Source organism: Neopsephotus bourkii, unplaced genomic scaffold (assembly GCF_033783945.1).
Source record: "Neopsephotus bourkii isolate Nb327-2 ecotype Australia unplaced genomic scaffold, CSIRO-AGI_Nbou_v1 NB_1765, whole genome shotgun sequence".
NCBI classification, from domain to species: Eukaryota; Metazoa; Chordata; class Aves; order Psittaciformes; family Psittacidae; genus Neopsephotus; species Neopsephotus bourkii.
In genome coordinates, this window is record NW_026902239.1 from 1355222 (window position 1) to 1380392 (window position 25171).

The following is a 25171-nucleotide window of genomic DNA, read 5'->3' on the forward strand; positions in this document are numbered from 1 at the left end:
AGGGGAAGTAGGATTATGGTGTTTTTCTTCCCAAGACACCATTACGCATGCTGAGGTCCTACTTCCCACAGAGTGGCTGGACATCTGCCTGCTGATGGGAAGCAGGGAATTAATTCCTCTTTTTTCTCTGCTTGCATCACAGCTTTTGTTTTTCTTATTAAACTGTTGCTATATGGACCTATGAGGGCTTTTTTTTCATCTTATTTTCTCCCTCTGTCCTGCTGAGGAAGGGGAGTGAGAAAGCATCTGGGTGGGAGTCTTGTAGCTGTCCAGGGTTAGCCCACCAGTCCTTTTTATTGCTGCCCAATGTGGGACACGAGATAACAACAGTTTTGATCTGGGCATACTATAGCTGTGGTAGCTGATAATTGGCAGGCTTCTGTGTGGGTCACAGGGCTCGCTTGATTTACGGTGTGACAGACCCTAGGGCTCATCAGTGCCTGCTTTCAGCTCCTGTCTTTGCTGCATCACTTATCTCTGTGTTTAGCTGTGCCTGGGAATGCTCTGATAAAAGCAGCAGCCATGCACTTGGCCCTGGCATGGGCACCGATCCTCTGCCGGGAGGGCTCTCCTGAGGAAAGGTGAGGGATTGCACCTCCCTCTTTCCCCCTGGGACTAATGTTGCCACCTTTATTGCACAGGCTTCAGAGGTCCTCACACATCCTAATCTAAGCTGCTTGATTCATGTCATCATTTCTTTGTCATGTGCATAGAAACTGGTTTTGGTCTGGTGTTAAGAAGAAACTGTTGGTGATATGACAAGGGAAGGGGTGAGAAGCAGAAATCCTCTTGGCACCACAACTACATGTGCAGTGCTGGGTGTTCAAAGGAAGCACCTCTACACATTGAACAACATTCATTATGTACAGAAAGTGCGTAGCACTGATCACGCAACAGGTTTGCATGGGGAACTCAAACCACCTTGGAATCCTGGAAGAGACAATGGACTGGCCAGAAGGCAGATATTGTGGAGCATTGCCCAAAGGGGTGACTCCTGCCCAAGAAGCACCACCGTATGAGTTATCAGAAAGTGAAAGGCAATGTGCTTTGTTTACCAACGAATCCCTTGTGTCACAAGAAACCGTTGGAAGTGGAAAGCTGCTTTGTGGAGTCCTACAGGACAAGCTCTTGAAGCTGTTTCAAGAGAAGGCAAGTCAAGTCTGTTTGCAGAAGTGAAAGCTATCCAGCTGGTCCTTGAGACTGCTGACAGAGAAAAGTGGCCAGTACTCTGTCTCTATACTGGCTCTTGAGTGGTGGCAAATACCCTGTGGGGCTAGTTACAGCAACAGGAGACTCAACTGGCAACACAGATGTAAACCTATACCGATTGCTGCATTGTGGCAACATTCCTGCCACTGTTATGAAGGTATGTCATGTAGAGGCTCACAAACCCAAGAACTGTGCACTGAAGAACATCAAAACAATGAGCAGGTAGACAGGTTGCCAGAATTGAAGTGTCTCATGCGGGCCTGGACTGGGAGCATATGAGTGAGCTACTTATATCTCAATGGGCTCATGAACACTAGGACATCTGGGGAGAGATGCAGCATACAGGTAGGCTTGTGATCAAAGGGTGGACCTGAATATTAAAGCCGTCAAACAGGTCACCCATGAATGTGAAACATGCTGTAATCAAGACAGCCATATAAATAAAGTATCCTTGGAACAGGGGAAGGTAGCTGGGTTGTTGCTAGAGTGAGGCCTGGCAGATACAGCTACTATTCCTTCTAGATAGGACCACCTGCTGAGGCAAGTGCTGTGACATGCTCACCACTACCAGACAGTTGGAAATACACCATGTAACCCATATCACTGCCTGAAACAGCATTTGGGCCATCAAAGGCAAGCTCTGTGGTGACATGGTATCCCAGAAAGAATTGAGTCAGTGAACGTGGCTTATTTCCAATATAAGACTCACAGACTCTTGGGTCAAGAAACATGGCATTGATGGGGTGTATCAAATTCCCTATCACCTACAAGCCTGTGGAAAGGCTGCTGAGAAAATTGAGTGCTGGGGCATGAAAACACTGGGATATAAATTTAGCAGAGGATTTACTGACTTGGGCATTGCTGCCCAAGCACTGCCGCTGCATACTGTGGGAGGAGATAAGGGAAGTGGCTAGGAAGGGCCGTTGTGGGTTGCTCTTCCCTTGGGAAAAAGGCAAACCCACTCAAAGAATTGTCTTCTCTCAAGGATCCAGGTGTATTTGGTGGGTAATGTGGAAGGATGGGGAGATAGCTAGTGTGTATTTCAAGGGGATTTAATCTTGGGAGGAAAATAATCTGTGAATTGAATTGTATGTAAGTGATGTAGCAGGAACCACCTGAGCTGATGGAGTAGACTGGACTGCCTACTTCACCAAGAACCACGTGAGTGCAGTGATGACCCAACACAAACTGATCTCGGCACCCCAAAATTCCACATGCTGCTTCTCCTGTCCTGTGTAATGGTCTTGACACATGGGGCCTGAGTCCTTCACTGTTCTTATGGATTTTTGGCGGGGGGGTATGGAATGGGAGAATAATGCCTCTCTATATGTCAAGGAACAGGGTATAGTGGTTAATGTTGAATGTAAAGACGGTTCGAGTATGTAGTAGAAGTGCTGGTAAGAGGAGAGTTCAGGAATAACAAGCAAATAGAATGGGGTGGTCAGAGGATACCTAGAGGTCGTAGATAACCTGGGACCTGAGTGTGACACAAATGACATAGAATTAGAGATGAAGATTGGGCTGGGTCTGGCTGGGTTGAAGTTACAAAGTTAACTTTCTCCATCACAGCCTGTATGGTGCTGAGCTCTGCATCTGGGGCTAGAACAGTGTTGATCACACACCATGGCTGAACACTGCCTGCACGGGGTCAAGACTTTCTTTCTCTCTTCCCTGCACTCCCCAGACCAAATAAGCTGGGAATGGGCAAGAGGTTGTGTGGGGACATGGCCAGGCCAGCTGATCCCAACTGGCTGAAGGGATATTCCATACCACATGACATTGTGCTCAACATACAAAGCTCAGGGAAAGAAGGAGGAAGGGAGGCACATTTGTGCTTGTGGCGTTTGTCTTCCCATGCAGATATTCTGCACGCTGAGGCCCTGCTTCTCACAGAGTGGCTGGACATCTGCCTGTGGATGGGAAGTAAGGAGTGAATTCCTCTTTTCTCTTTTGTTTGCACACACAGCTTTTGTTTTTTTAATTGAGCTGTCTTTAACTTGACCCATGACAGGTTTTTTATCTCATTTGCAACCTCTGCCCTGCTGAGGAGAGGGAGTGAAAAAGCATCTGGGTGGGTGTCTGTCAGCTGGACAAGGTTAACCCATCACACTCATGTGCACATACATACTTACAGGCTCTGTGTGTATGCTGATATACCTGAACATACATATGCTCTTCTCTGAGCTAATTCACTTAGTAGCAGCAGGCAAAGAAGACCGACTCAGCTTTTCAGATAGTGAAAATATATTTGAAATAAACTTCAGATTGGAGAATTGCTATCAATTCCTTGAACTAAATATTTATTATTAAAATTAATAAGAATTCCTTGAACTTAACTCTTATTCCTATCCTTCTTATTCTTATTATCCTTATTCCTACTATCCTTATTCAATTATTATGGTATTGCATAGGGCTTCTGGAGGATGGGCAGGGGAAGAGTGAGCAGCACTGACTGGATGTCAGTGAGATGCTGTCCCTGCCCCAAGGAAAATCCAGGTGCCAGTGCAGGTCCTGCACTGTTCAGGTGGTCCAAGCAGTGCCATTAGGGACACATGAGGTGCAACTGTCAACAGAAGTGATGGTAGCAGAGCCTGGATCTCAGTATGTACAAGACGTGGCAGATGGAGTGCAAAAGCAAACGGGCTGGCTACCAGCAGGCACTTCAGCAATGAAGTATCACAGGAGCTCGCGGCTCCTCTCTGATTTGACTGGGCGATGTTCCAGAGTGTGTCTTCACCTTTTTTTTTGCCCCTTAAGTATCTGCAAATGAACGCCTGCTAAGCTCTTGGATAAGATAAGTGTCTCTTTAACTTCTCAGTCTTTTACGAATTTCAAATTGCAACTTTTATTATCCTAATTGGTGACTGCCTGTTTTAATTAGGCATCACAGTTAATCTGACACTGCTGACACATATTGAGGCTCTGTGCAGAGCAAAATATGGGTTTTTTTTTAGCATAAGCACCAAAAGAAATATGAATTGTAAGAAATAAGACGACCACGTTTGTCATTCTGATTTTCATCTTCTTTCTTTCACTGTAATCCTCAGTTACAGCCTTCCAAAATCCTCCAATATTGTACACGCAGGTAGGTCCTGGCCAGGATATTGTGTGAGCTGAGGAAAAAATTCTTCCCTTTGCAGTGATTTCTGATTTATACAACAAAAGGCAGAGAGCAGCGGTCTGTCTCGCTTCTCTGAAGGTCTCACGCCATCATTTTATCTGCCCAACTTGAGCCAATATCAAATAACAAACAAATTCCTAAACGTAGAAATCAATCACTCCCGATGATGCTGCCTGGGAACATGCGATTTCCAGAAAAGCTGGCCCCCGTTCATGTCCTGGAGGGCTTAACTGAGCTTTCACAACAGTTGCACTGATGATGCCAAACCTCGTGTAAGTTCCCTGTTGATTTTTGCAGGCTGCCAGAGGGTGTCACGGGGGGAACCCAGCCCCTTGGAAAGAAGTTTCATTAATATTTTACACAGAGAAGTGCTCAGCAGTAAAGCTGAAAAAAACACAAGAGGAAATAAACCCAAACAAACCAAACCCTCCCCGAACTCCCTCTGGATCCCACAGAGCTGGGAAAAGGAGGGTGATACTGGCAGGCCTGAAGTCTTATTTGCAGCTGTACACAAGCAAGGGCAGAGCTGCTGCGACCAGATGCAACTTCTGCAGGAGTCTGTATCTACCTGCTCTGTCAAACGGTCTAAGTGGACTTGAAAGGTGCAGTATTATGCTGGGGTTTGTTTCCTAAGGAGTGAATAGTGAACAGTCAGAGAATGATAACTCATTCCTCCCCCTCCTCAAGGACAAACTGGAGCTCTTATTAACCAGCCCACATTTGACAAGACACTTGCTGTTCTCATGGGAAACAGCAGTTCCTATGCTTTTTCCTAGCAAAAATGCCATGATCTGGACTGCAAGAGGTAATGTCTCAACTGAACGCAATTCATCATTACATGGAACAAATCCTTCAACTTTATCTCTAACTGCCAAGCAGCACAGCTCAGTGAAAGCAGGTCACTTGTAAATACAGTAGTTAAGTGCAGGCAAGTCTGTAGAAGAATGAACCTGCTTCAGACTGATGAAACTCCCCTGCACTTGGGTCACTTTGGTATCAATAAGAACATTGAGTGTGATGGGTATTAAGACAATCCCAGTTGGTTAAGAGCCCTGTGTAATTCTTACAGGAGTTAAAGAGGTGATTCCCCAAACCTGTGCTCAGGAGGATGCTGAGGATGTGTTTTTCAGAACTGGACATTTGCAGGGGTGATGAATGCATTATAGAGTCATTACCTCTGGGGCAGTGGTGTCACAAACCCCTGTCCCTAATGTCCCTTGGCCTCATCCCCCTCATTCCTGATGACATCCCCCATCCCTGATGGACTCAAATTTGGGCTGTAACTTCTCCATCACCAGTGCTCGTTATTTCTGACACCCTGTGGTGTCACATCCATACCTGCCACAGTAATAATCCTGGGGAGGGTTGAGGGAGGGGGATAGGCTGCGCCACCAATAAGTAAGAAGCCGTGAAGGGGTTTCTCTTTGTAAGTCACTCTTCATTTCTCCCTACCCTATCGATCAGTGCCTCCCCTTCCGCGGCGGCTCTGCCAGCGGATAGCTCGGCATCCCGGTCCCCCCCCCGGGTTTTGGTGCCAGGAGGGGGAAAGACTCCTCCCTCCCTCGGCGGGGAGGAGGGGGAATTGCAGCGGGGTCTCCCTCCGCTCAGTCGCTCCGGCTCCGCGCCCGAGGAGGACCCGCGCGATGCCGGGGCCGCGGGCAGGCTGCCCGGCGCGGCGGGGCAGCGGTGGCGGCAGCGGGGGGATCCCCGCGGCCGAGGAGGTGAGTGCAGAGCGGCGGAGCGAGAGAGGGGCGCGGGGGTGAAGGGTGATGCTGGCGGGTGCTGGGGGGTCTGAGTCGTTGAGCCTGGGCTTAGATTTGGTCCAAAGCAAAGCCCAAGGCTTCTCTTGCCTAAGTCTGTGCATCCTCTTCCCCGGGACACTGGATCTGTCCCCTTCTCCTGGGGTCGGCCGGTTCCCGCTCCGAGCGGCGGACCGTAGGGCACTAGTTATCCTGAGGAAGGGGCCACGGGAATCGGGGGCTACCAGGGCCGGATTGTCAGGGGTCAGGCAAACGCGCAGCCCCCGCCTCTTGCCAGAGACAGTATTTGAAGATGCTGCTTCACGATAGCACTGCGGGGTCAAACTGCTCAGGCGCCGCTTTAGGGCAGCAGAGTCCTGGGAAACAGAGCAAACAGAACTCAACCCTCAGCCACGAGTAAGTGGGTATTGGTTGAAATGAAACCGGAGCGATTTTTTGGCTGTATCTGTCTGAGGGAAAGAGTTAAAGAGGGCTTTTTGTTGTCCTCGTTGTTCTCGTTATGGAGAGGTTTACCATCATTGCAAGGGACATGTTTCCCATTAGTGCAGGCTGTGAACTCTGTCCCGCAGCACCTGGTTAGTCTGGTGTGAACCCAGGACCAAAGCTTGGTCCCGGGGGGAGTCTCAGCTGCAGCGATCGCTCCTGTCAGCAGGGAGAGGAGCCCCGGCCACCAGCCCATCGACTGCGGGGCCAGAAGGGACCGTTACATCATTCAGTCTGACCTCAGACAGCAGCGAGGTGCTGGCTGCGGAACAAAAAGATAATTGCTGGGACTGAATCTCTGCACCGAAACGCGGCATTTCCTTAGCTCTTCAGCTCTGACAGACTGCCTTCCACAGAACATGAGATTATTGGCAGGTTCTCACTGCGTTAATCACTTACACAGAGATGCATGGATTTACACATAGCAGCTTCAGAGCTTCCAAATATAAAGCCTAGAAGTGTATTTTACATACCAACTGATCTGGTTTTCCATTGTTCCTCCTGCTGTTTAGAACTAGGACTGATAGCAGAAACTGAGTCTCTTTTCCAGTCAGAAAGAGCATACGGGGGTGTGTGTGTGTAAGAAATAGTTAAGAGGAAAAAATCCTCAAGTAACAGTTACATTCTGTTCGAAGTTGTTAAAATAATCAAAATTACAGATAAGCATTTTTTTCCTCTCCATCCCATTTCTTTCTTTTTAACTTCTCTTTGTTTCTCTATTTCTGGTGAGAAAGCAGGAAGAAACACAAAGGAAAGAGTAGGTGACTATTTTTCAGGAAAGTCGGGATGCTGCCTGCCCAGAGAGCAATTTTCACTTAACTTTTTTCAAAGGTAACCCCTCAGTATACATTGAAACAATGCTATTTTCTTTGGACACAGCACAGCCCCAGCACTCGCTCCCATAGCATGAGGCTGGATCTTTCCTTCTGCACTTTGGTGTTCAGTCTTGTCTTCTCTTCTAGTTTCATGGAACTGGCCCCCACTGTTTTACTTATTCCCAGTATGTTTTCAGACTAGCAGTGGTCTCCAAAACCAGAAGACAGTACTGACTAAAGCTCCTTAACTTACATCCTGCTTTCTCTTATATTAACTGTGCATAAATCCAGTGCAATGGCACGGGAATGGAGTATCACAGGAGCGCAGTGATATACTGGGACATGATCCCAAGAGACATCCCCAGCCCCATGCATCATCCATCAGTCCAGTGCACCATCTGCTACAAACCAGTGGGTCCTCCTGGGAGCTTGAGAAATCCATGTTTACTGTGAATAGTCATGGATATCCAGCTTGTACGGTGTGGGAAGAAAAGGGATGACAGTGTTTGTGGTTAATGAAGTCCAGTGCAAAGCTGCGTGCCACAGTAATTTATTACCTTGGAGAGCAGGAGCACGGTGCCAGACAAATAACCGGCCCCAGGGGAGGGCAGGACATCGGGAAGGCAGGACCAGGAGGGGAAGAGGAGGAACCTCCCAGTGCCATCGCTGCTGGGGACAGCAGCAGTGCCCAGCAGAGTTTGGGGGGGGGATTTGTCACAGCTGGCTCTTAGAGAGCCTGCAGCAGGGCCCCTGCGGGGGCTCTTAATCACACTGATTGCACAATCAATAAGGACAATCTCACCAGTCCCCATAACCAGGCTGTTGGCTTTTAAACCTCTTCAGATAAACATCTGTTTCTTGCTGCGCTGTTAGAAGTTCAGAGCAACTGTGCTATCTCCAGCGTTGCCAGTAGAACAAAGGAGCTTTGGGAAAGGTTTTAATATAGACCAGCTCAAGGCAAATTCCAGTCTGGCTTATTCCATATAGTCCTGGAGCCACTCCTTGGACTGGCTAGCTTAAATTAAGACTGCTGCTCCTTATTTCTGAGGAACTGCTCTCTGCCCACACTGATTCAAGCAAAAGCAGACACCTTCCTCTTCCATGTATTTGTAAGTTCTTTCCCAGCCCACCTGACTGACCCAAACCAACCCCTCACCCTTGGGAAGTACCTACAGGGCAGCTCTTGTGGGTACTGCTGGGGGCAGCAGAGCAGCAGGGCACAGGGCAGGTCCCAGCGGGTACAAAGGTGCCCTGGTCTATGGGGGACAAAGGGGTGAGGCAAAGGTCATTTAAAGGACTCATTTCCCCCTCAGGAACCCTTTTTCCTCCTGTTTTTGGTGGTCTGATGTGCCAGGCTGGTCACAACTGCCCCTTCCTGACCTCCTCTGCAGGTGCAGATGCATGATGTGGCCAGGGAAAGTCCCAGGGAATTTTGGTGTGTCCCCTGGGAAAATCTGGTCAAAGGAAGGCAGCTTTACCTGCCAGCGCTCCTCCTGGAAACCCCGTGGGCTCCCTTTTCTGCTTCTGCTTCTGGTGTCTCATGGGATTTGGTTTAAGAGATCACTTAATGTGAGCCATGTGAAATTTCTGTGCTCCTACGAGTGATGGATTCTTTAAGGAGGAGAAGGAAGGACATGGGTTTGCCATTTCCACAGTGGTTGGCTCCCAGTGTCATGGGGGGGGGGGGGGGGGGGGGCCGGGGGTGTGTGAAAAGGCTCTTAGTTCATCTTTCAGGATCGTAGGAGTAGGTTTGGTAGATGTGGGAGCATTTCTGAAAGTCCCAAAGAAACAAAAGTCTAAGGCTTTAGAAATGGGTTTAATTTTCAGCTAGTGCTGCTCCTTGCATGCTGAAGAATCTGGCCACCCAAAAGTCTCTCCAGATAGCAAATCACATCCCTTCATTTCTGAAGGAGGTGACACTTTGAAAGGCTTTCCAAATGAGCAAACCCAAGAGACATGTTTGCACCTATAAACCAGCAGCATGTGGTTAGCCTCTCTGAGGAAGAATGACTGAGCTCTGGATTTTCAGGTTTTTGGTGGAATGCTTTGAGTTAATAAAGGAGTTTTGACTTCTCTGCCAGTTTCACAAAGCAAATCATTTGGTGCCGGGGTTGTTCAGCACTCTCGGTACCCTCTATCCCACCACAACGTGCGGAGAAGGACAGTTTTTAGGCTCTCTCTTGTTTTCCTGGGTAAGGTTGAGTCTTCAGGTAGTTCTCCTTGTGGGTGCCTGGGATGGAGCCTTTATGTGGTGCATGCCAACGGTTTCATTAAGCAAGTGGATCTGAGTAAAGACACCTGAAATCCTGCCATCTGCAGATGCCTTCCTTGTGTTGTCTGCTGCGTGTCTTGGAATGAGAGCAGGTTACAGGCTAGAGTAAGAAGGGCTAGAGTTTAACTTGTGGCAGATACTGCAATATATATAGATAATAGATAATGCGATGAAAAAAGAAAAGATTTCTGTTAAATGGAGGAAACCCCCTGAAGAGAGAAAGTATGATGTAATTGGTAGTCGATACATAAATAACATAAATGGGTTCAAGTTCTCCAGCTCTTGGAGCACAGAGCAAAGTTAATTTGGCTTCTCTGTACCTGCTGCAGTCTTTCAGCAAAAATCATATGTAGTTTTTTCCACCAAAGTACCAGCAACACTTGGGAATAAAGGTTTTCTTCATGATAACACGTTTGGTTCAATACATCAAAAGAAAATGACCGTCCTCCCCATGTCAGTTAAAGCCCAAACACAAAATCTGAGAGGTCTAAGTCTGTCCAGGTCCAGGTTTTGCACAATCAACCTGATATTGGCTTTGTCCACCTGTCCTGGCTCTTTACGGGATTTCCAAAGAGGACAGGGAGGTTTTACAGGGTGGGGAGGGGATGGTGTTTCCAGTAAAGATGCCCAGTATCCGTGAAGAAGCACAAAGGCTTCCCAGATGTCTTAGCAGTCCCAGAGGGCCAGTGGGGTCAGCCCATGGAGCTCTTGCTCTGATAAGGACTCAGGCCAGAGGGAAAAAAAAATACAGACTTTGTGGGAACTTTTGTGCAAACTCTTCTAACAAGGCATTAATTTAACTTCTAAAGCCATAAAAACTGACTGTGCTTTCCATGTGGAAATAGCCAGTTCCAAGACCCTGGACTCTGGTCAAGAAATTTATTGCTTTTACCTGAAACACGTTGCATGCGCCAGATTCATTCTCCACAACCCAGTACCTCCCGCTTCCCAGATTCAGTCCTTTGCTACTGAATCTTGATAGGCAACCTCCCACCCCATCCAGACAGAATTTGTTTTCAATTCACCATGAGGAGGATCACCTAGAAGCCTAAGGAAGGGAATAATTTGGAAGGACTTCTCACCAGTCTCAGCTGGCAGCCAGCACGCTCCTACAGGTGACAAGCACCAGAGCTGGGTGAATCGAGGAAGATCTGCACCCCATCTCCACTGCTTGGCCTGGGGCCCTGCTTCCACTTTGCAAGGAGGCAGAGAACTACCACTGACTGTCCCTCACCAGAGCTGGGTCTGCTAGAGCACATAGCCCTGCTGCAAAGCATGGCGGGTCCTGCAGAACCCATCACAGATTCCCACCCCACAGGGGTGACACTTGGGTTTGTGCCTCAGCCTCTCAGGAGACCCCCCCAGCGTCACAGCCCAGAGCGGGTCTTACCCTCCCTCGCATTTGGAGCGAGAGGGAGAACATCAGGTCTGATATTTTCACTGGTCCCAAAATGTGTACTTTTGTACATACATAACTTGAAAAACATTGCTCATTTAAACTTTGCTGTATATAGTTGAAATTTTGGCAGCTCTAGAATAACAGGAATAACAGTAACAGAAATAATTTGCTTTACACTGGTTCAGAGGAACAAACCTGTCCTTCCCCACAGTGCAGTGCTTTTTCTTTGCCCTCCTGGTGACACACTGATCCAGACACCCTGAGCATCGTGCTGCCACCAGCCGTAACCCACATCCCCACCCCTGGCGGCAGTCAGAAGGATGCTTTTCCCTGAGCATCCCCCATCTCCCCTGCGTACAGCATGCCTCTGGCTGGCTCTAGGTGGTTCAGAAGTGGTTCCTGGCTGACCTCTCCTTGCCGCTTGCTGGCAGACGTTGTGCCAGATTAGGAAAGTGGTGTCTGCCCTCCCACGTGCAGCTTGTTTGGGAGTCTGCTCTGAACAGTGGGTTTAAATGGAGGCGGAATGACAGACAACGCTGACAGCTCTATAAGGTGATACAGCAGAGCTCATGATATGAGGAAGTAAGCTGGGGAGAAAGCAGACCTGTGCCTGGGTCAGGATTCATCCTCACTTTCCCTGCAGTGTGCAGCTGTCACTCTATCACCAGTCTGGTGATTTACCCTGGTACTGCAAACCAGCAATGGGCACACCATGCCCTGGAACATACCATACTTTAAATTGGAGCTGGAGGGCAACCCCCAAGCTGGAGTCCTGGTGGGTTCAAGCATGAGGACAGCACCCTGCAGCATCTGAGGAGAATCATCTTTCCCAAAAACACTTTTAACTCCCCGTGCTCTGCAGTTCTGCCAGGACAGCAACATGGGCTTTGTCATGTACTGACCTTTGTTGAGCAGCTGGCTTCAGAAGAGCTTCTGGTAATAAGAGTCAATGTTTATCAAAGAAAAGTCCTGCTGCCTGATATCAGACACATGTGCATAATAAGCAATGTCAGTGTTAATTTCTCTGGCTTCCAGTTGTGTATTTTAAGGTATTTGTCAAAGCCAGCAAAAAGGGCCATAGTAGTGCAAGCTTGGGGATAACCATTGTATTCACAAACCAGCTCCTCTGCAGGTATGAAGCAGCATCACCTACTCCTGCCATGCAAGCTCTCAAATGCAGAGGCCACAGGAGTAAAAATATACCAGTGTTGAACTGGCAAAAACCACTTACAAACCATCATCAAATATCCCAGTGTCACCTGTTTCACTGTTCCTGGCAGAAAGGGGGTTTCTAGTATCTCCCCGCAGTGCTGCTGCAGCTGACCATGTGTACCAGCACCTTTCCCTGCAGTGAGAGTGAGGTGGCTTCTGCTGCCGCTTTACTTTTCTCTGCTGATGACAACCAGAAGCATTGCCCATCTCCTCTGGCAAACTGCATTTGCTTTGGGTTGCACAGAGTGGGGCACCATAGGGATGGTCTCATCCAGCTCAACTACCCATCACCCTTCACAGGGTTGATCCTGCTACCCTCCACCACTTTCTTGGGCAATGCCTGATCACCTTCTCTGTGGAGATTTTTTTCCTAATATCCAAACTAAACCTCCCCCAGAGGGAGCTTTGTGGGAACTTTGCTGGATGATGGAAACTGATAACAAACTCATTCTCATTTTCAGCCCCTCAAGACTGTTCCTTCCCGGCGGTGTTCAGCACCATCACTCTTATTCAGCAAAGGTTTGAGCAAGCCGTGGCTGCCTTCCCCCAGGTAGGTACCTCGTGCTCCACATGCAGAGTGTATGCACAGATGTTTAACGCCCAGGAGCAAGGTGATATACCTTAGCTTGCCTATGCATATATCCTGCGGTGCTGCCCTCCCACCAGGTCTGTGTGAGCCTGCAGGAGCTCAGCCTCTTCCTCCCATCTCTCCCACAACATGACAAGGGCTGCCAGTGCTGGCTCCTTGTTCAATGTTAGTTTCTGCCTATGCTGTTGAGAAGCCTCCACTGGCAGTTTTCCCTGCAGAGCATTCTGATTCTTTGCTTTCCAGCTGCTTTTCTTTCTTCTGGGTAGCAAAGCCTTTAAAACAGGCAGAAGCTGGCTGTGATAGCATTTATTGCCTTATTTTGCTATAGGTCACAGCTTGCCTAGCCAAACCAATGGTAAATTTCTGATGATGTTAGTGTCAGTGCTTCCTTCCTTCATTAAACTGATTTCCAATAAGCAGAGGAATGCTATCATTTGAACTGCAGCTACTTCACTGCTGACTCCCCTTCTACTCTCTCATAAACTCAGTCAAATGGCACTGCCGACAGAGCATGGTGGTGTTACAAATAGGCTGCTTATGTGTTAAAAAAAGCTTGCAGAATTAAGACAGGAAGGGCAGCAGTATCTTGGGTCTTCAGGTAGAAAAGTCTGAATCCTTGACCATTCCTTGCTTCAGGAATGGGGAAAGTTGTGCTGTACAAGCACTTGCAGTTAATTATTCTTCGTTCCATGTTTCTTCAGAGGGAGCACATATTTTGCATTCATTTCTTGACATGAACATCAGGAGCTGTCAGACTGTGAGAAAGGCTGAGTTTAACACTTTTCCTTTCGCTGGAAACATTCCTGATTGAAGTCTGTGTAGCAGCTCTGTGTGACACCTCCTGGCTTGCCATACGGCTTCATCTCAGAGCCCAGAATCATCCTGCAGCCTTTGAGGGGGAAGGGTGTGTGGCTGGTGGAACTCAAATACTGAACCAGTGCCAGGACTCACCGCTCTGTTTTCCTTGATGCCACAATCTACTGGGTGTTACAAGCCCTACAAACTCCAGGAGCCTGCAGGGAAAAGGAGCTGTTGATGACTCTATAGGAAGGAGACAGCAGCATCCCTGTGTTGGCTGGTGATGGGTGATCAGCTGAAGGGGCAGTTGTGCCCCCTTTAACCTTGCGTCCCTGCCTCCTCCAGCCTCTTGCTTTGGCTTTTAGTTCTCTGTCTGTGAGAGCAGACCCAGCTGGGCAGGAAAGTGGTCCCAGTGCCTCAGCCCCTCTTCATGCACAATATGGGCCCTCCCTCTTGTTTCTGCAGGAGTCAGCATTTACCAAGAGCACAGAGCTGTGATCCACACTGTTGCTGGTGCCATCAGCTAATTTGCAGGTGGTGCCAACAGTTAATTTGCCTGTGGCCTGTGTGTATAGAGGATGGAGGTGTGCTCTGGCAGTCTCCCCTATTTCCTACCCATCCAGGCAAGGCCAGTTTAGTATCTGAGCAGGGCAAGCAAATGTCAGGTGCGAGCACTGGGCTGCCCCTGGAAAGGGAGGGAGAGGGCAAGCAGCAGCACCAGGAGAAATAGCCCCTGGGCCCTGGGTTTGTCTGTGCTCCAGGAGTGGAGCTCCTGGGGCAGGCCAGTGCAGGAGCTGCCACTCCTCCAAGCAGCGGTCCAGGTGTATCTGCTGCCTCCCTTTGCCCCAGACCTTGCCTCATGGCTGTCCAAGCAGCATCGCTCTCCAGGCAGTGTGGGCAGGAGAGCTGTGATGGTTTTCACTCTCCCAGCAGCTCACCCCTGTGTGACTGCCTGCTTTGCCTATCCCTTGAGCTGGTGCTAATCCTGCTGAATAGCCTGGGCAGAGCCTCAGCTGCTCCATCAGCACCTGCCTCACCGCACTAATGGCCACAAAGGCCTTGAGTCAGCCCATCTCCCAAAAGGAAGTATCATTTCCACTGAATACATTAGAGTCAATGAACACACAACAGCTCTGAGGTACAAAAGAGGTTCATGTGAAAGTCAGGTTAAACTCAGCTTCCTTTGTGCTGCAAACACAGCTCATCCCCAGGACCTCCCAGCCCTTTGCCCAAGCCACTGGTGGCTTCACTGTGATATAAAGCAATAGAGAAGGCCCACAAATCCCTACAGGAAAAGCCTTTTTCTTGTCTGTGATCAGCATAGGTTAATCAGCCTTTAAATGAAAAATGTATTCATTATTCTGGAAACCACTGACATCTTGTGCAGTGCTCCAGACTTGCTGCCTGCAGACACGGCTGGAGCATCTGAACCTGCAGAAGCATAGAATCTACTACATAGAATCACAGAAATGTTAGGGTTGGAAGGGACTTTTGGAGATCATCCAGTCCAACCCCCATGCCAAGGCAGGGCCACCTACAGCAGGTTACACAGGAACATGTCCAGGTGGGTTTTGAATGTCTCCAGAGAGGGGAACTCCACAACCCCCCTGGGCAGCCTGTTCCAGTGGCCTGCACCCTCAAAGTAAAGAAGTTCTTCCTTATGTTGAGGTGAAATTTCTTGTGTTCTAGTTTATGGCCATTCCTCCTCATCCTGCCACTGGGCACTACTGAAAAGAGTCTGGCACCATCCTTTTGATACCTGCCTTTGAGATATTTATATGCATTAATGAGATCCCCTCTCAGTCTTTTCTAGACTAAACAGGCCCAGCTCCAGCAATCTTTCCTCAAAAGATGCTCCAAACCCCTAATCATCCTTGTGGATCTCACTTAATAGCAGAAAAATTGTCATAAGTTGGAATTGTCACAAGGAACTCACCTTCATAAAGCTGTCACCTTTCAGGATTCAGAACAGTCACAGATATAATATACCCTGAATTTTTCTGTGCTGATAATAAGCCATACAAATACCACAGAGCATTTACTAGAGCATTATCTTTCATAGTCACCGTACAGTGAGGATGGATTTCAACTGGAGGTGAAAGCCTTTGTGGTCTGATTGCCAAACCCATGAACCATGTAGTCCTGATTCTTCTCGGTGTAAACGGTGATTTTCCTTTTTCCCTAGAGAGGTTACAAACTACCTGACTGTGCTGATGTAGGTGATTGTAGTAACTGAAGTCATCTCCAGAAAACTGATGAGTTCATTCATCTTGCAGATTCAGCTACCTAGAAACTAATTTCCTCCAGCTCTCAAACCAATTCCTGGTTGCAGTGGTGTGCAGGACACGCTTAATCAACTAGTTCAGATCCAGACTTTGACTGCAGAGTTAGCTTGTGAGATGAAGTCACTATAGCGTCTTGTTTCTGGATCTACTGAGCAATTATCAGTAGCATTAGGAAAAGGTAACGTAAGCAGACTCCTATGCTTACTTTGTGGTTATGAACCAACGCACCAATCAGAAATCCTTTGGGTTTGTTGGAAAACTAGCAATGACAAACTTCAAGACATAAATAGGACAAACCTTTTGGTTTAAAACATGTCCTCCATAGCAAACCAAGATCCTGAAGAAACATATTACTTGGGATGTTGTCTAGACATCCTGACAACTGATGCTTATTTTTGTACCAGGTGTCTTCTTTGTATCTTTTGTACCTCTGAGACTGAGTTTGCATGTTGCTCATTGGGTGCTAACTCCATTGGCCACTCATGGCAGGGAAGACATTAAACAATATGCATCCTCTTCAAACATTGATGGAGACAGGATTCCTACCCCAAAGGTTTTCCACTCGGTTTTCCAGTGAGGTCATTTTGGAGAGCTCAGTGGACCCAGACCACTTGCCACGACAGCAGATGCAATTGCAGAAGATGAGCAGAGCAGTGTACTGAAGATGACACTCAACTGGGCTCACGAGAGTGAGGCAAATCTAATCTGCAGCTTTTATCGTGACATGGGGAAAGTAATTTAATTAACCACTGTCTTGATTTCCAGCCTGATAGTGAAGCTAGCACTGCATTTCCTTACAGAATCACTGGTTCTGGGGGCTTCTTCACACTGATAGAACAAGGAGTGGGGGAGCTTGGGCTCTGTGTTCTTTTCTGTGTTGTCCTGGCTCCTTCCCCTGCCCATGCAGCCAGGTCCAAGCAGGGAGGCACAGTATGTACCGAACTCTCCTACAGAGATGCTGGATCCCATCCAAACACTGAAGATCTGATTCCTGTCATCATGCAACCACATTCAGTTGCCTTCTTTTTCCTCCAGTGGCGTGACAGACCTGCCTTGCCAAGCTGAGAAAGCTCAGGGAAATGTCTGCAGAGATGCAGAGGGGGTGAATCATGCAGAGTCTGGGGGCTGACAGCAGAGACCCACTTGTGGAAGGCTGTGGTTAAAGGAGGTAGGAGGGTGTCTCGCTGGCCACAGCACTGAATTGGGCAGGTGTAGATGAGTCAAGTGAAGCTTGCGGCAAAACAACCTCTCTGAGGGTGAAATCAGTGAAGTTGTGGGTAACGTTAAGGAGTTTTATGGGTCAGCTTAAAGCTTCGATTTCCTTTCTGTACCCTCCTACTACTTCTTGACATTCATGCTGCTCCTGCCCTTCACTTTTCTTTCACTTCTGTTCTTCCATTTTTCATCCTTTGTGTGCTCATGTTAGTTGAATGCTTTAGCTCCCTTGTTTAACCAGCTGATGATAGCACTGTGAGTTTCCTCTGACAGACTGACTGATGAGAAAATAATGAGTAAAAATATAACATTATCATAGCACCAGCTGTGTGGAAGCAGAGTGGGCAGGGTACTGCTCTTCAGGGGAAGAGCGAGCATCCACCCCCTGCTCTGGGGTGATGACCTGGATCATCTCCAGCATGACACTCAGCCTCTCTGCACCACAAGTCCCCATCTGTAACATGAGGTTAATAATGCTGCCTTTCCTCGTGGGGATGTGGCGAGGAAAGGAATAGTTAACAACTCAGCACAGTAATGGGGCTGATCCATTTGGAGGTAGATATAAGGCAATCAGGAACTGCAGAGACCTGGGGCAAACCCAAAAGATGAGTTTTTTTAGGGTAGGACTTGTCGCTTTATTAACTGTTAACATAACAGGACTCTGATCCATGCAGGACCTCTCTTTTTTTTTATAATACAAGTAACAAGTGAAAGTACTTCATATTCATTGAGAACACTTGAGAAAGAGTTCTGTGAAAACAGGCTATTTATAAGCACACAAGTAACATATTCAGCTTTGCATGCAGATTAGTGCAAAACTGGTCATAGAAACTGTTCTGATGAGAAACTCAAGAGTTTGGCTGATATTATAGAAGGTGCCTGTTTTCTTTGTAGTTGTTAGGTTTTTCTTGAAGAAAAACCCAAAACTAAAAATATCACCCAAACTAAAGAGCTTCTCAGTGGGAAAACCTTGTCACAGTTGTTGATAGAGACCTTAAAGCTTTCATTCTACCTGTTTCATAGCTTTCATGTGAGCTCTAGAAGCTTGGGCTGCATGACTCCCCTTCTTACTTTTAATAAATTACAGGCCCATAGAAGTTGCAATCCAACTTTATTCAATGAACACCAAACCCAGGGTTTTCACATCAGGAAAGCTAAGCATGATTTGAAACAATATCGCCCTCCCAATGACTGATGTTAACACACATGCGTGGCTCCAAGACCAGTCTCTGGGGTCTGTGATTGCATTAATTTGATGGAGTGAAATGGGAGCTAAGGCATCTCCTGTATAAAGGTCAGCCCACAGCAGGCTGGCCTCCAGAGCCACACTGCTGGCATGGCAAGAAGTGTCCAGACTGCAGTGGACTAGCCCATCAAGGTATACATGCAGCTTTGAGATGACTGGAGGGACTTCAGGTGTTATTGCCTTGTTCCTCCTTATTGCTGTTCCCTGTCTGGAAGTTACAGCCAGCAGAAAAGGCTAGTGGGTTGAATCTCACAGCTCGGGTACCAACTCTGCTACTTCTGTATTACGGTGCTGAGTGGTGGGGTTTGAAGTAAGCTGGAAATATCCCCGCGGAGAAAATATGGGAGCACTTGCTTGCTCTGTTTTACTTGCAGATCAGTGGGAGCAGGATGCTCATCAGTTGGCCAGTGACAAGCAGCATCCAGCAGCAGCTGCTGCCCTCCCAGAAACTGAACTGTACAGTTTCTTCATACAGGGCAGAGTTTGTGCTTCCACCAACACACCTTGCTTAAAGCAGTAAAACTTACGTTTTCAAGCCATTCAGTTATACCAGCTAAACAGCTGACAATTTCATTTCTAAATGAAACTCCTAGGCAAGTCAGAAAAGGTTTTTGTTGACCTTTCTGCATACACACAGTTATTCCCACCTATGTGATGCAAGAAATGTGCGGGGGCAAGTGCAATGTTGCTACTGGACTCATCTAGGACTTAGCTGAGTCCAGCAGTACTGCAGACATCTGGACAAAATTTATCCAGAAACAGCCAGCATTCCTTGGCACTCACAGGATGCTTTCAGGATACAGGGTTCTGCATGCTATGGAAAAATGTACCTAGAAAGGAGAGCTTATAGAAGGCCTTAGAGGGATGGGGCCTTCAGCACTGTGTCCCTGTCAAAAGACAGGTCTGAGAAGAGACAGCCTCGAACTGAGAGATGCACTGACGAAAATCGGGAGCATTGCACTGCCGGGTCTCTCTGAAGGCTAATTAACACCCATGACAGATTACATCCTGTCTGCTGGTGGAAAGGAAACACGCTGTGGGCGTCCCACGGCTGACATTCATGCCTGGCATTTTCCCCATGCTGCCACAGCGAGGTGGGCAGCACAGCCGGCAGTGTGCTGGCGCATAAACTACTGACACCCGACTGGGATGGGGGGTAAGGAGAAGCAGCTTTGCTGTGATGGGGGTTACAGGCTGACTGGGGGTACTCGCTGCTACCTACTTGATGCCTACCCCTAGTTAACTGCTGTCCCTTCTGCCTCAGCAGTTTTGTGCATGGCATTTGCTGCTGCACTTGGCAATCTTGGAAAGGCACATACACATACAGGCCATTAATGCACAGGAGAACCTGTGCTCCTGAGCCTGCCAGGAGCTCTGGTAACCCTGGCCATTGCTGGTGATGCCTCCAGAGCCTCCAGTCAGGACTTCCCCATGTGCAGCAGCATGAGGCAACTTACAGAGCTCTCCTGCCACTAGAGCAGGACTTGCTGGGGCATCAGCTCTGCTGGCAAATGGAGTGCTTTTGCAGACTTTCCTCATCACTAGCACAGGATCAAGCTTCTCAGAAGGTGTTCAGGTGTTCCCAGCTCAGTTCTGCCCAGGGCCAACCAGCCCTTGCCAGCAGCTCCTCGGCACTATCTGGAAGAGGGCATAAGCTGGCTGTCCCCAGCAGGTGGCTTGGACAAGGTCTCCTTGCTTGGCAGGGTGATAGCCTTGAACAATACAGACATGGGCTGCCCTGCACTAGGTCATGCCAGAGCCAAGCCATGCAATGTGCCAGCGTTGTCGCAGCCTGTGCTTGATGTCTCCCCAGTCATTGCACGAGGAAGGACCATTCTCTGCTGTAGGTCAAGGGCATGGGCAGGACCTGGCCACACTGCCAGTGCATCCATAGTCTCTTTAACTGCCTTCCCCACACAGCAACCCTACCTTCCCCCAATTTGTTTCATAGGTCACACCTGGGTGCAAGATTCCCTGGTGCTATCAGAGCATTTCGGAACAGCACTGCTTACCTCCTCTAGCTGGGGTGCCCTGTGCAGCATCTCAGCCCTTGAGAGGGTTTCACAGGATGCACAGGACAACCCCGGCTTCACCATGGATGCTGAACACTCGCCTTGGCTGCCGACAGTGCTCTCCCCAGTGATGATAAATTGCAGGGCTGAGCTAAGCCAAGCAACACGCACCCTCTCCCAACTCAGGTGCGACTGAAGCAGTGTCTGTTCCCTGGGAAAGAGCCTTTGGTGCTCACTGAAGCTGGGAATGCTGGGCAGGGTGAGATGGCTCCGGGTTTGTTTGGAAATCAGCTTCAACCCATGCCATGGTGTCAGCCTGTATGGGCTGTTTCAGCCACTGTCATGAATGGAGCCAGAGGGTTTCCACTCACCTGCTGCCTGTGCTCTCACATTTGCCAGGCTTTTAAGCCTAGACACACAGTTATCCAGTGCCTCTTCTCCCAGGCAATCTGCCAGCCAGGCCCAGGAGTAATTAGCAGCCAGGTTCAGCAGAGAAATGGTGCCTGCACCACATGGCTGTGAGTGACCCAGAAGGGCTCTGTCCTTAAGAAAACCAAGACTGAAATGTGTAAATACACTCAGCTCTTACTGCTTCAGACTCCTACTGCTTCTACTCTGCCTTCCATCCACACATCACCTCCCACAAATGGCACGTTCTACATCAGTCTCCACAAAACCAGTTAATACTAGTTAAATGTCAACCAAAGCAGCAGAGCTTTTGAATTCTGCAGCAGCCTGGAGCTCCCTGGTACCCTGCAGCCAGCACAGCACGCAGGGGCTCTGGAGGAAGCAGCGCATACCGTACGTGTGGGTGCGCTCCTTTTGCTGCACAGGAAGAGGGCATTACTGGAGTATCACTCCTGCTTCTCATTCCACACGTGATGCTGTCAGCTGCTTTGCGGAGGAAAAGGCATGAGCCAAGTCGTGAGTGACTGGGAACAAGCAGATGACGTAGGAGAACCTTCATTCACTTTGAAGGTGTGCTTCACACCGTATTGCTCTGACTCTGCTCGCTTTGAGGTCCCTGAAGACTTGAGCGTCATGGGAATCAGCTGTAAATGTGGTACAAAATCCATCTGCACTTCATTCCCCTCCATGAGAGAGGGCAGACTGGAAGGCACAAAATCTCAGCCCAGTTCACTGGAGCCATGGACAGACCTTCAGTTTCCAGAAACAAATGTCCTTACTGCCCTTCTAGGGCAAGTGCAAGCATGTATAGGCCGCCCAAGCCAATGGAGGAGCCTGGTGTACTGCAAAGAGGCCTGCATATTTGGGTTTTATATGGAAACACAACTTCCCAGCTGCTGGACCTGTTGCATCCTCAAACACCAACCTCGTCTCCTTTCTTGTCCCAGGCAGCAGTCACATCCCACTGTCCATTGCCAGGAAGCTAAGTAGATAGCCCAGATAGATTACTAAAAGGAAGATTAGGATATGACTCATTTTATGTGTGTGGATTCATTCATGGAGGGGAAACAGCTGCCACAGGGGGCTCTTGAAAGTAGGAGAAATAAGCATTAGGAGAAGTTATATCTGTACAAGCTGGGAAAAATCAGATGCGCAAATAACCACACTGTTAATAAGCCATTGTGAAAGTTAGAGCTGCACTGAAAAAAACATCAAGTTAACTAGTGGTCACTCTGCTGAGATCTTCAGGAGAAAGGAAGAGCCTTCTGAGAGGATGTGTGCATTAACTAAAGCAGAAGTATTCTAGTCAGACACACATTGCTGGCTGGGCTCACTCCGAGACTAACCAGACAAAATTCCAGTGTGGACATGCAGCCAGACTAGATGATTCTGTGGACTCATGTCCACATGACTAGCCATGACACCGGTTTTCCTAAGGAAAAAAAGAGAAACACCTCTCTTCTGCTTGACATTCCCTCATCCTGCAGTCCTCACCTGAGCACAGTTTCCATCAGCCTCTTCAAAGTGCTGTTCACACAATCCTGCAAAGCCAAGGCCAGATCCCACTCTTGGCCCTTCTCCTAGCTCAGACCATGACTCTGACGTGCCACCATGTCCTTGCAAAAATAAGGGCCTAATTGCAAGATGGCAAAAGAATAAGCATCTAAAGAGATCAAACACATCCAGAGGCATCTAAAGAGACAAGTCCTTGCTTTCTTGGGCAAGCAGCAATATTTAACTATAGCCAGCCACACTTTGCTCTCCCCTGCAGTTGTAAGGTTGACCCTGCGGTGGGCCTGGATTGCAGAGTCCCAGCAATAAGCATCCATCTCCCTTTGGCTAACAGCAACAACCCTACTTCTACACAAGAAAATGTGCACACTCGTTATTTCTCATAAATATCAAGTTAAGTGGATTTTCTTCTAATACTTCTATTATTTTTCATATAATATCTCTAAAAATAATGCCTGAAACCCCCTACCTGAAGCGGCTCTTGAAAAATAACAAAAACCCCCAAGAAACTCTCCAGTCAGTTATAAACAGATGACGGGAAAATCCTGCACTTGACTAACTGTAGCACTGTGGCCAGGCCTTGTCTTGGGGATTTCTCAAAGTTCAACTTCTGCATGAGTGAGTGAAGGGCCAAACCAAAAGTGAAAATCAGGCTCTGCATGGAGCCCTGCTGAGCCAACCACAGGTGAGATGGGTAAATCTGCAACTCCCCTTTTCCTTCCAAACCAAACAAACCAAACAGGTCGTTTTGGTTCTGGCTTGAAGAAGAAATTTGAAAGGAGCTCGATTTCTTAAGAACAGCTGCACAAAACCCTATTTTTAGCAGGCTGCTGGGGACTTTCTTGCTGAAAGTCAAAGAAATACAAGTTGGCTCGCATTTTAAATAGTGGGTTTTCAGCTGAGGTAACTGCTGTTTTCAGTGAAAGCATTTTATATTCAATTAAACTTTTCATGATGTGGAAGAAATTTCCAAAACAGTTTCAATCTTCCCTTAATTTTGCAAAGAGACAAATCTAACCTGGTTTTCCTCAGTACATGTGGCTCATCATGGACCAGTCAATCGAGTGCAGCTGCCCCATCAGCACCTGCTCGCTAATTCAGACCTGCAAATGGGCATGTCCCTGTCCCCATCCTCACCGCAGGGAAATCCACCTGTATCCTACACTCAGAGAGCCTCCTCACGGCATACCTCTGCAGGCTGTTATGCTTAGGTTATAGCAATATTTCCCAGGAAAGTGACAGCAGGTTCTTAGTTTGAAAAGGATTACCAGATCCCTTCAGACTGGTAACCACCTTATTGCACAGACCCCAGGTACCTGCTGTGGTACAGGCTGTGACCTGCTTAGGCAGAAACCTGGTCCCTGTTTCAGTTGTGGTGCCCTGATTTGGTTGAGCTCTAGTCACTACACTGTAATAAGATTAGTAATAATGATGCTAATGGCTAGATCAACAACTTCAGAATCAATCAAGCGTGCCCACCCTCAGACCCCAAACACAGCCTCTGTCTATGTAACATACTGACACAGTAATCTTTCCTTATCAGAACAGCTGACTGACTGTTTATCTAGCATTTAAGCATTTATCACTGGTTTTCAAATCAACCATCTGACATTTCCTGATTTATACATGCAAGGCGCAAGCTTTCACTTCAGGAGAGTGACTTACAGCCTACTCTCACATGGAGGGTCACTGGCATCCACTGCTTTTCCACGCTGGCATTCAGCCACTGGCAGCTCCTCCTCCAGCTCCCACTTTCCTAGTTGAACTCTCCATTTGGACCCTGGTAACACAGTCTGTGGTTCAGATGCTATCTAATGAGCAGGTCCTTCAAAACAAATGGGGGTGAGAGAGCAAGCAGCTCTGTTTGTTTTAAAGAAACTTTGAAATGTAATAACTCAGGAGGATACTGATGGCAGAAAGGGAATTTCCCTGGACAGGCTCGGTCTGAGGGGTGCTCCTGGCAGAGCTAATGGGGAAGGGAACTCCATGGCACAGACAAAGTTAGGTCCAACCTTTAAATACATTTCATCTACTCCATAGATCAAAAATGTTTCTGTAGACTCTTTGCTGGGCGAAGTGTTCATTTCAGAGTCCCAGGTATTGCTTTTCGTAAGCTTCACAGCTAGAGGAAAATGAAGGAGGCTATGTACCCTGACGGGAGCGATGCTTTTTGAGTCCTTTATCCTCACAAAATTGCATCAGGAATCTTGCACACTGTATAGGCCATTATTCAGAAAACGCTGCCACTCTGAACATGTGCCAGCTGGATGCGTTGCAATTCATCCTGTGATAAGAGCCTGGGTAGCGACTTGCAGCAGTGCTTTTGCCCAGGGGACCAGGACAGCTCTATTGTAGCAACAGAAGGAAAGGTTTTCTGAACCCTAGCAGACACAAAGTGGGTTCTAAAGTATGATGTTGCCCAGCATCTGATGTGTTTGGTTTTCAGTTGGGTTTCGGGATTGTTTTTTTCCCCTGCAACTGTCCTGCATGCATGCACCTAAACTCTGTGTGGCTCATACATGTAGTAAGAATGTCTGCATCCTTCTCCTGCATCCTGTCCAGGTTAACTGTGCCATGTACTTGGAAATGCACCCCAAATCAGACTAATTTTCCTTTTCCTGGCGGCACTGGAGGAAGGGACTTTGATTGTGCTCCAGGGCCTTAAGGCTTTGATTTTTTTTCTTAGGAAGATCTTCTCCTCAGGTAAAATTATCAGCCTAAACTCTAAATCCTTGAGGGGCAAAAAAAATACCAGCTTTTCTGAAAGAGTCTCTGCCATAGTCTTAAACTGCAGACACCCCTGGACAGCCGTTCTCTTCACACAAGCAAAGTATT

The 25171-nt window shown here is 48.0% G+C and overlaps 2 protein-coding genes across 2 annotated transcripts in view; one reads left to right on the forward strand and one right to left on the reverse strand.

Annotated features, from left to right (window-relative positions):
* ZC2HC1B (zinc finger C2HC-type containing 1B) overlaps positions 1-25171 on the reverse strand; it is a gene marked incomplete at its 5' end in the record, with an annotated part of 264177 nt that overhangs the window by 129470 nt on the left and 109536 nt on the right. The gene's annotated exons all lie outside the window — the stretch shown is intronic.
* TAGAP (T cell activation RhoGTPase activating protein) overlaps positions 5959-25171 on the forward strand; it is a 44376-nt gene continuing 25163 nt past the window's right edge. The window contains exons 1-2 of the mRNA XM_061378117.1: positions 5959-6051; positions 12733-12821. Coding sequence (XP_061234101.1) covers positions 5974-6051; positions 12733-12821 — 167 coding nt within the window. The 5' untranslated portion in view covers positions 5959-5973. The remainder of the gene's footprint in view (positions 6052-12732; positions 12822-25171) is intronic.